The 14682-nt window shown below is 32.3% G+C and overlaps 1 protein-coding gene across 3 annotated transcripts in view; it reads right to left on the bottom strand.

Annotated features, from left to right (window-relative positions):
* Nucleotides 1-14682, bottom strand: part of TTC39C (tetratricopeptide repeat domain 39C) — a 127301-nt gene that overhangs the window by 53630 nt on the left and 58989 nt on the right. For 2 of the 3 annotated variants that reach the window (XM_074276878.1, XM_074276885.1), the window contains one exon: nucleotides 11282-11450. In XM_074276878.1, the coding sequence (XP_074132979.1) occupies nucleotides 11282-11450 (169 nt within the window). Of the gene's footprint in view, nucleotides 1-11281; nucleotides 11451-14446; nucleotides 14470-14682 lie in introns of those variants that run through there. The other variant, XM_074276892.1, reaches the window with a different exon arrangement.

Raw genomic sequence — 14682 nt, 5'->3', positions numbered from 1 at the left:
AAGGAATATTTTTACCATCTACCCGGATGATTCAATTTCTGGATCACAGTGTTAGTCAGAATGATATGTTATTACAGGAAAAATCTCCTGAGAAAGTTGTCTCATCATACAGGCATCAATCTCATAATAATATTTAAGCTGTCACTTCTAATCCTGGTCGGGTGTGGAATTCTGTTCAAATAAAAATACTATAGAGAGGCTGAAAATGTTTTAGTCTGGTGTTAAGTCAGAATTACAATTTTTTTTTAAAGATTGTGTCTCCATTTCTCACTCAGGATGGAAGTGCAGTGACTACTCAGAGGCCAATCCCACTACTGATCAGCACAGAAGCTTTAACTTTCTGTATTTTTTCTGCCTGGAACAGTCTTTTCTCCCTTGGGAAGGTTGGTAGCTTCCTTGTCCTGGGAGCTCACCATATGAATCCCAGATTCAGTGTAACAATTTTAGATATGCTGATCTCCAAGTTCCCAAGCTCAAGAAATTCACCAGCTTCAGTTTACCTAGTAGCAGCAGGTACTATATGAATGAACTACCATAACTTGTGTCATTATCTCCTGAAAATGAAGAATCTCTATGTTTTAGAGTAATCCCATACTCAGAAACGATACTCCTTAATATTCATTCAACAAGCATTTAAATAAGCAACTATTACATGTAAGGCATTATGTTAGGGGAAAAGAAGACAGACAAAAATAAAACAATTCTTGCCTCTGAGATGCCTTTGGTTTTTCCTACCTGGTAGAAACAACACATACACAGATAAATAAACATAAGATGTAGTCACAAAATACATACAAAAGTAATTTGGGAGGGAAGAAAACTAATAACTGCGGGAGGCTAAGGAAATGATTAATATAGGAGGTGTCTGTCGATTGAGCTGAGATTTGAAAGAAGCTAGAAATTCCAAGAAACAAGCAAAAATGTAGAGATAGATAATGGAATGTCATATATGAGAAGCAGTAAATAATCTAGTGTGGCTATAATGGAATACATGAGAATGAGGAGAACAATGTGAAATGAATTGAAAAAAAAAGTTGGAGAAATATTGTAAAGGACCTGAAATGACCATGTATTTTATTCTAGAGATAAATAATTACTTCAAAGATTCTTGAACAAAAAAGTGAAATGGTCAAGCCTTTGCTTTAAGAATATTTAAAATCATATATCAGATTTTACAACATTTATATCTCATTTTATTAGACAATTAAGACAAAAGCACAACCTTTGTATGGAAGTATGAAGTATGCAAAATTCTTACTGGTTTTTATTTCCTTGTACATACTAACACCTTTTTTGTTCTTTATTCCTTGACATCTATACCCACCATGTCAATAAAACAATAAAATAAAACATTCATGTTATCTGTAATAACCACTACTGTAAGAATTATTTTTATTTTTATAGTACCTTAACAATTTTCCCATTCATTATTTTGTTTGAACTATACAAAACCACCTTTGGAGAAAAAACTGATACAAAATGTTGGAGTAACTAGATCAAAAAGTATCAGGCTCCCACCAAAAATACATCATCAAAAGCAAGAGAAATTATTAAAAATAAACAAGAAAATAAAAGTCAAAACAATGAAGCAAAAATGAATGCTAATATAATTTTATACACTATAGAGCAACTGAATCAGTAGAAAATCCCATCTTGAATGAAGTCCTGGGATGAATAGCCACCAATTTAGAGAAATGAAACAGAAAATAATAATGCTAAGGAATTCAGGAGACCAAATAAGAGATGGAAGGAAGCTGAAAAATCACATGAGAAAATTAAAAAACAGAAAAAAATGAATGTGAAGAAATGGTGACGATAATGACCAATATGGAGAATACAATAGAAATTCCCCCCAAAAAATTCAAAAGCAATGGCTAGCACATTTTAAACTCAAAAGAGAATTTCACACAATGCAGGACAGTTAGAATTATTAGAACCACAAACTCACAAGAACCCAATACTGAATTATCTAATCTGTTTGAAAACTATTAGAACATGAGCTCAGTGAAAGAAAGGACTCTTATTTAACACTTTGTACAGTGATTGCTTGGCACACAGTAGACATTTAATAAATGTTTACTGACTGAATGACTGACTGAAGAATCACAGTGCAACAACAGAATTAATGATATCCCAGAGACCTTAAAAAACAAAATAATACAGATACCTTTCCCCCAGGAAATTGACAAAGAAAAATTTCCAGTCTGGTGGAAATAGTCAATTGACAATTTCAATGACTATAGTAATCTAGTGTTTGATAAACACAAAAACCTCAGCTTCTGGGATAGGAACTCAAACTCACTATTGACAAATATTTCTGAGAAAATTGGAAATTAGTATGGCAGAAACTAGGCACTGACCCATACCTAAGACCTCATACAAGATAAGGTCAAAATGGGTTCATGATTTATACATAAAGTGATACTATAAGCAAATTAGAAGAACAAAAAACCTCTTAGATCTGAGGAGAAGGAAGGAATTTGTAGTCAAAGAAGAATTAGAACATTATGAAATACAAAATGGATTATTTTGATTATATTAGGTTAGAAAATTTTTGTACAAACAAAAACAATGCAGAAAAGATTAGAAGGGAAGGAGGAATCTGGGAAGAAATTTTTACATTCAAGGGTTCTTATAAAGGCCTCATTTCTAAAATACAGAGAGAACTGATTCAAGTTTATAAGAATGCAAGCCATTCTCCAACTGATAAATGATCAAAGGATATGAACAGACAATTTTCAGAAGAAATTAAAACCATTTCTAGTCATGTAAAAAAATGCTCTAAATCACTATTGATCAGAGAAATACAAATTAAGACAACTCTGAGATACCACTACACACCTCTCAGATTGGCTAAGATGACAGGAAAAAATAATAATGAATTCTGGAGGAGATACGAGAAAACTGGGACACTGATACATTGTGAACTGATGCAATCATTCTGGAGAGCAATATGGAACTATGCCCAAAGTGCTATCAAAATGTGCATACCCTTTGATCCAGCAGTATCTCTATTAGGCCTGTATTCCAAAGAGATCATAAAAAAGAGAAAAGGACCCATACGTGAGAACCGTTTCTAACAACCTTTTTTGTAGGTGACAAGACACTGGAAACTGAGTGGATGCCCATTAGTTGGGGAATGGCTGAATAAGTTATGGTATATGAATGTTATGGAATATTATTATTCTATAAGAAACATTCAGCAGGATGATTTCACAAAGGTCTGGAGAGACTTACATGAATTGATGCTAAGTGAAGTAAGAAGATTCAAGAGAACATTGTACAGAGCAATAACAGATTATATGATAATGTGTGGATCACAACATAATATTTTCACCATTTTTTTGCTTACTTTTTTTCTTATTTTTTTTCCTTTTTGATCTGATTTTTCTTGTGCAACATGATAATTGTGGAAATATGTATAGAATCTTAAGGAAGAAAATGCCTTCTGAAAAACTAGGGCTACCTGAAAGCTACAATTAAAAAAAAAAAAAAAAAAAAAAGGAATCTTGATACAATAAAATAAGAAATAAAGAAAATTGGCCTGAAGTGAGGAGGGGAAAGTAGAAATAGAAAAAAATCTACTGATAACCACCTGAAAGAGATCCTACAAGGAAAATCTATAGGAATATCATAGCCAAATTCCAAACCCTCCAGAACAAGAAGAAAGTATCATGAGCAAGAAGAAAAAAAAAATTCAAATACAGCAAAGCCACAATTAGAAAAACACAAAACCCATCAGTGGCTACATTAAAAAGACCACAGTTAAATGAAAAGAAAGTCAGAGGAAGGTGGTCTAAGTGTACCTGATCTAAAGCTATATTATATAGCAGCAGTAACCAAAACCATTTGGTATTGGCTAAGAAATAGACCGGTAGATCAGTGGAACAGATTAGATACAAAGGACAAAAAAGGGTACATCTATAGCAATCTAATCTTTGACAAACCCAAAGATACCAACATTAGGGACAAAAATTCATTATTCGGAAGAAACTGTTGGGAAAACTGGAAATTAGTATGGCAGAAATTAGATATGGATCCACACTTAACACCATATACCAAGATAAGATCAAAATGGGTCCATGATTTAGGCATAAAGAATGAGATCATAAATAGATTAGAGGAACAGAGAATAGTCTACCTCTCAGACCTGTGGAGGAGGAAGGAATTTATGACCAGAGGAGAATTAGAGATCATTATTGATCACAAAATAGAAGAGTTTGATTACATCAAACTAAAAAGTTTCTGTACAAACAATACTAATGCAAACAAGATTAGAAGGGAAGTAACAAATTGGGAAAATATTTTTAAAAACAAAGGTTCTGACAAAGGTCTCATTTCCAAAATATGTAGAGAACTGACCCTGATTTATAGGAAACCAACCATTCTCCAATTGATAAATGGTCAAGGGATATGAACAGACAATTCTCAGATGATGAAATTGAAACTATATCCACTCATATGAAAGTGTTCCAAATCACTACTGATCAGAGAAATGCAAATTAAGACAACTCTGAGATACCACTACACACCTGTCAGATTGGCTAAGATGACAGGAACAAATAATGATGAATGTTGGAGGGGATGTGGGGAAACTGGGACACTGATACATTGTTGGTGGAGCTGTGAAAGAATCCAGCCATTCTGGAGAGCAATTTGGAACTATGCCCAAAAAGTTGTCAAACTGTGCATACCCTTTGACCCAGCATTGCTGTTATTGGGATTATATCCCAAAGAAATACTAAAGAGCGGAAAGAGACCTGTATGTGCCAAAATGTTTGTGGCAGTTCTTTTTGTTGTAGCTAGAAACTGGAAGTTGAATGGATGTCCATCAATTGGAGAATGGTTGGGTAAATTGTGGTATATGAAGGTTATGGAATATTATTGTTCTGTAAGAAATGACCAGCAGGAGGAATACAGAGAGGCTTGGAGAGACTTACATCAACAGTTGCTGAGTGAAATGAGTAGAACCAGAAGATCGCTGTACACTTCAATGTTGTATGAAGATGTATTCTGATGGAAGTGGATATCTTCAACATAAAGAAGATCCAACTCACTTCCAGTTGATCAATAATGGACAGAAACAACTACACCCAGAGAAGGAACACTGGGAAGCAAATGTAAATTGTTAGCACTACTGTCTATCTACCCAGGTTACTTATACCTTCGGAAGCTAATAATTAATGTGCAACAAGAAAAAGGTATTTACACACATATATTGTATCTAGGTTATATTGTAACACATGTAAAATGTATGGGATTACCTGCCATCGGGGGGAGGGAGTGGAGGGAGGGAGGGGATAATTTGGAAAAATGAATTAAAAAAAAAAAAAAGATCACAGTTATTAGAACCTACTATCAAACAGCAAAAAAAAAAAAATCACCTAGGGTTTCAGCCAAAAATATCATACTCAGCAAAGTTAAGTATAGTCCTGAATGAAAAAAAAAAAAAAAAAAAAAAAAAAAAAAGACCATTCCAGACATGAGACACACTATGAAAATGCACAAAAGCGGGATGGAATGTTATGGATGGACAATTATGTAAACCAGTTTAGTTAAAGTAAATGATCATACATTTAAGAATCATACAGTTTTCATATATGAAGTATATAAATTATGATATATTAAGTTATATTATTCTGTAGATATTAATTATATTAATATTGACTTAGTAATTGATATTATAAATGTGAGACCCTTGTCCAATAATCAATGGCAGACCAGAGGAGGAAATAAACCACTTAAATATGAACACTGATGGTAGAAAAGATCAAATGAAGGAAGCTCATAAAGTTAAAGCTAGAAGGGAGCAGTTAAATGAAAGTATTGTTCTGAGGTTCTCCTTGGAGAGGCAGAGAAACTGGTAGAGTTAGTTTTACTATGCATGAAAAGGAAAACATGATTTAATGGTGGACTTGAGTCTTTTCATGTTGTAGTGGTCATGGTATTTGCAAAAAGATCATGGAAAAAAATTGTAATGCATGTCAGAATCTTTTGCAAAGAATAATTAGAAAAATAATTTCCACAAAGAACTCAATTAAGAGCCTTGAAAGTAAGGCTCCATATATATACATTCTTGGTCACTTTAATTCAAAGATAGGCATAAATGATGACAGCAAAAGGTACATTAGAAAATACATTTCAGGCTTAAGAAATTAAGGATACCAAAAACTTGTAGTAGAGACTATACAAATACCTTTAACTTCTACAGAATAAATACCTTTGTCAGGAAAAAAAAAAAGAAAGTGTTCAACATAGAAGGCACTAAGTGACATACCAAAATATAGAAATGATTTTATTTTAACAGATAGGAAACTACTATTAAGGTAGTTGAATCAGTTCTGAAATAGATCACAGATTTATTAAGGCAAAGTTTGAACATGTCATGAATGATCAAGAGTGATTGTGTAAGTTATAGCTCATTTTATATAGAAGCTATGCTCCAGAAAATTAGTTCAAATTAAACCATATTTTTTCCAAGCCACTTAGATTTTGCCAATAATTTATCTTCATTTTGGAATGATTTCCAACAGGAGTAGCTTTTAATAGTTTATCTGAAAGTTTTTCTGTGCCTTAGTGTGTCAGGTATTCAATGATCTGTAAATGAAGACTTGGCTAAAACAGGAAAGTTCTTACATAGGAAAAACAAAAACTGAAAAATAATCTCTTAAGTTTATATTCTGTATGATCATCTATTCCCAATTATTTTTCTAATAAATGAACAAATCTTTACAATATTTGAATTATTTAGATGTTATTAAATGTATGTTTTTCTTGAGTTAAGCTAACTCTTAACATGGGTAACATTTTTAGGGTTATGTATACATACACACACACACATACACACATATGTTTGGATGGCATAGAATAAGCTGCCTTTCCCAGGAGAAGCTTATCATTTTTAAATTTATCACCATGCTGTTCATTCAAGCCTTGACTGAAACTACCTCCCTCATCCTCCTCTGCTCTCCAACTGAAGGGCAGAATACCAAACTCTTCCCAAGTCTTTCTTTTAGAAGTCAGAAAATGGATACCCACTCCACTCCACTTTGCATCTGTCCAAGGACAAGATGTCCCTGTATCAGTAACCAATTTCCTGTCTCCTTTTGTCTCTCTCTTAAAGTGTAAACTCTTTAAGAACAAGTACTTTTTTTCTTCTTATTAACTATATCTTCAGCATTTAGCACAATTCCTGGCAAAAAGTAGTTATACTTAATAAAGTTTACTGAATTATTAAGTTAGATATTGCATAAAGACATATATGCAAAAGAACCATAATGTTACTACTGAACATTCATTTTATGGAACCCTTCCAAACTAAATCATTTTTGAACTTTGAATAACTAACCTTGAATATCCCACACTGATTTCCACTATTTGGCAAATAGCATACCTAAGAACATAGATTACTACTTTAATTATATAAAGTACAAATTCAGTAAGAATGAAAATTTGTCAGATTATGACTGCTAGAAAATCTCCAAATATATCTAATGAGCCTTGATTTTATTATTAAGCTATAACTATTAGTTTGCTTTTATTATTAAGCTATAGCTATTAGTTTCTGTGATATTCTGATTTACTTCTACACTCATATCAATAACAGGGTCTACTTACTTGTCAGCCATCTTCCTAGTCCCTAATAAAAACTAACTAGGGTAGAAAAATGAATTTTGTTTTTGTACAATTGGAACCACAATTCCCAACCAGACTAACCAGTTTCTAAAGCAAATTTTAACTTAAAATTATTTGATTATAACTATAAAACAGAAACAGAAGGAAAATTTCCCGAAGCATAAATGCTTACCTATATAGATTTTCAGCTGCTTTGAAGGAAATCTTGAAACATATATATAACATGCATACAGAGTTGTTTTCTAGTCAATATAATATTGTGATATAATGTAGTCAACCAAATTAAACAAAAAAATCCTTTATTTCTCAACCACATTATTCTATAGAATATTATTTTAACCTTCACAGTTAACTATAATTGGCATTTATTAAACTGCTAAACTGAGGCAGCAGAATTACCAGTATCTTTTTAAAAGAAACCTCTCAGAACTTATATTCTAAAAGGGGGGAATTACTCCCTACTAGTCCAACTTCAGCTTCTGCAATAATTTTCAAGGTGCTAAAGCTGAAATTAGTTAAACATTTCCTTACTTCTATATGATATATCCTGAGGGTCACTGGGTTTTTAAAATGCCTTAAAAACCATTATATTTAGGATATGATACCTTCAGCTATAATGCAAAGACAACCCCAAACTCTAGAGAAAAGAATTCTGAAAAATTTTTCCACCTAAAATTCAGAATAGTTACTTAATATTGTAGATGAAAATGAGAGGAAAAAAGGAGAAGGTAATTAATGACCAATCAATCCTAGATTCTTACTGCCATTGCCAAGAAAAAAAAATTTGAGAATTGCTTTGCAATGAAAGTGTTCAATACTGACAGAGAGAAGATCCTGCAGAGTCTGTTAAGGAAGAATTCTCTATAGATAATGAGGTTCTCCAGATACTCCTATTTGCATCAAGACCTGAAACACTAAAGAGCATCCTAAAAGAGATCCACAATCAAAGGAATTTGGTATAACTATCTATACAAGTAAAATCAAGCAGATCCAGAAAGTCTATTGTCCAGATGATGGGATGAAGTTGAATGAACAATCTATTGTTCATCAGTATAATAAAAATAAATAAGACATGGATTACTTTTTGAAAATAGTAAATCCTTTTAAAATGCCAAACTTTCTTTCAAAACAAAAACAAAACACCATCTACTTAATATCAATATACTTCCAGGGGTGTGTGAATGGCAGTAAGTCATCAAATTCTACAGTCTCTGAAGAACTGAAAGTAAAAATCACCAAAAGTCCCAGTAAGCATGAGCAGGTGATAACATATTACAAATAAGAACTTGTAAAGACTGAGTGGTGAAACCAAATAAATATGTACACTTAAAAAAAAAAAGAAAAAAAAGATGGATCAGTCTCAAAGAGAACAAGGAATACTGATGGATAGCAAACATGCTTCCTTGGTAATCTTGCAATGTCAAAAGAATGCACGGAAAGCGCTCATTTAGTTGGAAAGATTTCCTGGGATGTAGTTATGAGAGGACATGGACCAGAATCTCAGAGGATGAACAGTTAAATGATGGGTTACAGCAGGAGAGAATAGCCATTAATGAGACCATGGATCTATTTGAATATAATTGAACCTTTGGGTCAATAACTTAAATCAAAAATCAAATGGGCTGATGATAATAGAAGCTAGTACTTGAGACATTGCAAAGTTAATTCTCTTTTGTGCATATTTGTGAGCGCATGTTGTCTTATCCATTAGATAGTCTTAAGGTCAGGGACTGCCTTTTGCCTTTCTCTGTTTGTTGAATGCTTAGCTTAGAACCTGACACATAAGAACTTAAGTCAATGTTTATTGCCTGACTGATTTTATTAGTCTGCTTACTGTCACATTAAGTTTTTAAAAAATAGTTTATATGATAATAAATATAAAAACAATGGATTACTCTTTATACCAATTTATACGTAAGTAAATAAAATTCAAATGATCAAATATATTTTTTCATTTTAGTCCTGAACAAGCTTTTTTGTACCTTTATTCAATTACTTTTTCTCTGACATGGTCAAAATCAGTATGAACCCTGTTATTTGGGTTTTGCTTTTTCTGCTTGTCTTATTTTATAAAAACTTCCCATATTTCTTAATATTCCTCATACTTGTCTGTCTTGATGGAATTATAATATTCTCCCTGTTTGAATTGTAGTATACTACAATTTATTTAATCATTTCCCCAATAGAAAACATTCAGACTGCTTCCAGATTTTTTTACAATTACAAATAATGCTGCAATGAGAACAAATAGCTACTTTGTTGTTTAGTGTCATATATAACTAAGTGCTGCTTTAAATTAACTTCTCCTATTGTGAAATTTCTGGACAAACAATAATTGTATTAAGTAGGAAATGGATGCAGTTAAGAGAATGGTGTTCCCCCTACAAGAAAAGCAACATTAGGGAAGTCTCATATATTAAACAAGTAATAAGAAAGTAAAATAAGGCTCTGACCACACAGACTGAATCATCACAGTTTTCAAGAAACACTAGCTGGCCAATAACCTTCCTGGACTTTAGAGTGACAAATTAATCATATGGATGGCAAGTAATTGAAATTAGACCTCTCAACTTATTCACTTGCACTATGGGTCAATCAACATTTGTTCTATCAATAGCCACCCTCATTTAAATTATATAGATTTTTGTTTATGTATCCAAGTCTATAATATTTCTGAATTTTCCAAATTATCAAGAAATAATTATAATTGAAATATATATATATATATATATATATATATATATATATATATATATATATAACATGCATATACAGAGTTGTTTTCTAGTCAGTGTAATATTGTGTTATAATGTAGTCAACCAACATATTTAACATGTATTGGTCTACCTGCCATCTAGGGGAGAGGGTGGGGGAAGAAGGGGAAAATTGGAACAGAAGATTTTGCAAGGGTCAATGTTGAAAAATCACCCATGCATACATTTTGCAAATAAAAACCAGCAGCATTTTCTATCATTTGATGGTTTAAAAAAGTAGATAAATGAGATGAGGCCCATAGGAATTCTAAAATATATATTTTTTAAAAGTTCTAAAATAGATGCTGCCTCTAGACCTGAAGCAGGACTTTTGCAGAGTTCTTTAAATAAGAATGTGGCTGTGTGGACATAGTACACTGTTGAATCTAGAGCTAGGGGACCTGGATAAAAATGTAAGTTCTTGAGAGCATGGGTTATTCCACTTTTTTGTATCTCTATCCTGGTATAGTGTCTGACTGTTTAAAAACTGTATAAAATTTATTAATAAATTATTATAATAAATATTTGCTGATTGGGTGAGGAAACTGTGAGAAATTTTCTCTCTCTGTTAAGCTTAAAATACATTTATCGTGTGTCATCCTTCTTTCATCTAAATAGAAAATGATTGAATATTCGTGCTATTTTTTTTCTGGCCATAATGTCACAAGCAGACAAAGAACAAAGCTCCCTTCCATGAAATTTCTGGTTGATTTTGTAGAATATATAATATTATCTGAAAACTTTACCCATATGCAACAATGAAAAAAATTTTCTATAGGAATTTTAATTAAAATGCATGTAATTAAGGTTGACACTGTTTTATAATATACTTATTGAAATTTGTACAAGATACAATGAATATTTTTCTTTTAAAAAAATCTGATATATTGTACCTCTAATCTCTGTATTCGTCCCTTGAAGAACATAAACAGCGAAGAGTTTGGATAAGCAGCTTCTTTCTTCATAAGAATCTCCTTAGCTTCATCCAAGCCTGCCTTGTTATCGCTGCCATCCAAGGCAAAGAAAGGACGGACAACAGTGTGATACCATAGCAGAGCTAATCTAAAGAAAATTAGGATAGTGAAGTTTAACAAACAATTTCAATGGCCTTTGTAATCTTTATTTTTAAAGGCATATATCCTGAATCCCCCAAACATTAGCACATTCAAAATATTATTCTGACCCAGATCTGATTTGTATAGCCTCTAGAAATAAAAATACTATCTTTTGATATATTTTAGAAATGTCAATACTCTTGAAAATCTCAGTTGAGTGCAAGTTAAAAAGCAATCTGTTCTTTTCAATTAGATAACTAAGTTTTAAAAGGAAATGGAAACATTTCCATTTCTTGGGTCACTTATAGTCAAAACAACAATTACTCAAAATTCAAACAATCATTTACTTGTAAATTGAAGGCAAACAAAAATTTAAAGTAAATTTAATTAATCAACATACAAATTAAAAACCTTAACCTTTTAATCAAAGCCTCAATTTCCACATCTGTACAATGTAGCAGTTAGAGTAGATAGCCTCTAAAGTTCTTTCCAATTCTAAATCTAAGATCCTACGTATTTTTAGCTGCTTTAAATAAGACAATTATCAGGTCCTTTCCACTTTTTTCAGTGGGTATATAATCTGCCTTTTTTACAACAAAGACAGTCAATCATAGTTACAGTGTAATAAATATACTCTGATACAATAGTAGATCCTAATAGCTATAACTCACAAAGATTAGTGGTGTGGGTCTCATAACTTGACACTGATAATAAAATAAGCTACAATCTGAAATTTCAACAGACTGGATTACAGTAGACAAATGATCTAAAAAATAACATAAAACCTTTTCCTCACTATTCTAAAACTTAATCATAAATTACATCTAGCTATTAATTGGAATGGATGATTATAATATACTCAGCTTTTGAAAATTCAATAATCAATACCTAAGACTGATAGAGCCAATATAACTTATAGAATAGGTTAAAAAGAACTGTTACTTTATTGCTTATAAGGAATTTTCATCACTTAATATAATCTAATATAATACCAGTTTGAATGAATAAAAAAAAAAGATGAATAACTGGCATGACATTTCATGCAGTAATCAGTCACATTTCTATAATACTTTACAATTTCCTCACAACAATAATGAGAATTAGGTAGTGCAAATATTAGTATCCCCACTGAAGCAATAGAGAAACCAAAGCATTCAGAGGTTAATGGTAATATATATAGTTCAATAGTGGGGCTGGGTCTTGATTCAAATCTTCTCACTCGGATCCACTAATCTTTCCATTTTCCATAAAATTATAGAAGGTTTAGTCTGTTCTCTTAAGAACAAGTACCTCCATTATGCACTTCAACAACAATACTGTATGATGATCAATTGTGATGGTTATGGCTCTCCAACAATGAGATGATTCAAACCAGTTCCAATTGTTCAATGATCTATACCCAGAAAGAGAACTATGGGAAATAAATGTGGACCACAACAAAGCATTTCCACTCTTTCTGTTATTGTTTGCTTGCATTTTTGTTTTCCTTCTCAGGTTTTTCTACTTTCTAGATCCGATTTTTCTTGCGCAGCAAGATAACTGTATAAATTATTGTATTTAACATACACTTTAACATCATTAACATCTATTGGACTACCTGCCATCTGGGGAAGGGTTGGAGGGAAGAAGGGGAAAAATTAGAACGAAGGTTTTGCAAGGGTCAATGTTGAAAAATTATCCATGCATATGTTTTGCAAATAAAAAGCTATAATAATAATTTAAAAAAAGAACAAGTAAATCCCTGATAATTGTTTTTATGCTTATGAGCTTATTTATTCAATCACTGCAAAGGACTATTTAGATATGGGATAGGATAAGTTCATTAAAACTTCAAAATCAATGGAGTACACATAAATAATGAGAAGAACAAGTGTCAGTTTGAGCTGCCTAGCTTCCAGAAATAAGAAAGTACCACTGTGTTCAACTCTCATTGGGAAATATTTAGAATACTGTGATCAATTCTGGGCACTATAATTTAGGAAGGACATTGTCATGGTGGAGAAGAGAGCAACTGGGATTCTGAAGGCCTTGAGTTATTGCCACAAGAATCTGAGAAAGAACTGAGGATGTTAACCCAGAGAAGAAAAAGTTGGAGGGATGGGATAGCTCTATTCAAGCATCTGATGGGCTGTCAAGTGGGAAAGGGATCATACTCTCCCTTGCTAAGACTGGAGATAAAAACCAAAAACAATAGTTGGAAGTTACAAAGAAAATCCAGTCTCAATGTCAGCAAAAACTGAACTATCTAAAAGTGGATTAAGCTGCCTTAGAGACAGTGGGTTCATCCTCAATGAAGGTTCTGATCCAGACTTGTAAGATAAATGATCTTTATCTTATAAGTGGTAATCTTCTCAGATATGGGTTGGGCTAGCAGATTGCTAAAATCCTTCCAACTCAAATTTGGTAGACTATGGCTCTATTATTTTCACAAGACTGTATTGGTAGGTACTTTGAAAAATTATTTTTAAAAAGAGATATTAGCATTGTCATGTGTAGAAACTCCCTTTCTCTCAAGTTATATATAGTCTCAGAAAATTATGTATATAGAGGAACATAACACCCTGTTGCCAAGAACATGGAAAGGATAAATTATTTGTCTGTAGTCACAAAGTTATATGTCAAAGGCAAGCCTTGAACTCAGATTTTCCTGTCTCCAAGGCCAAGTCTATTCACTATACCATGTAAATAAACATGTATCTTTAAAATTAGAGTATAAACTCCTTTGCATGCTAAGATTAATTAAGCACTCATTTGTAAGGTACCAGGCACTGTATTTATAGGAACAATTTAGAATGGTCTCCTTGATAGCACTGCCTTTTTGAAGTATTTGATAGGAAAGAGTAAAGTGTAACTCCAGAAAGAAGTTCTCTTGTATTATTATTTAATGTCAACTGACATTCCCAAAGACAACCTTCCATGATGTCACTGTTGATTACTATAGAATTAAGAAACTTATCTAATAGCCCTTTGTTCTAGCTGACGAAAAGCAGCTTCTCCACCCACCTGTTCCAGCACTTGTGTTTCCAATTACTGCACAGAAAGAACAAAATAATATGGCTGAGCTTGACTGATATGTAAAATGTCAATCATACTTACAGCATCAACTTACTGATTAATGTGACACAGAACTAGATTTCCAAACATTTAAAGTTTCTGTAAGAACAGAATTCTTAGAAACCTATAAAAATTTATAATGAACGTTCACAATTTCAAACCCAAATCAGGGACAATAATCTCAA

This window comes from Sminthopsis crassicaudata, chromosome 1 (genome assembly GCF_048593235.1).
Source record: "Sminthopsis crassicaudata isolate SCR6 chromosome 1, ASM4859323v1, whole genome shotgun sequence".
Classification (NCBI taxonomy): domain Eukaryota; kingdom Metazoa; phylum Chordata; class Mammalia; order Dasyuromorphia; family Dasyuridae; genus Sminthopsis; species Sminthopsis crassicaudata.
Note: the sequence above shows the minus strand (reverse complement) of the source record. Positions and strands in the feature narration are given on the sequence as shown.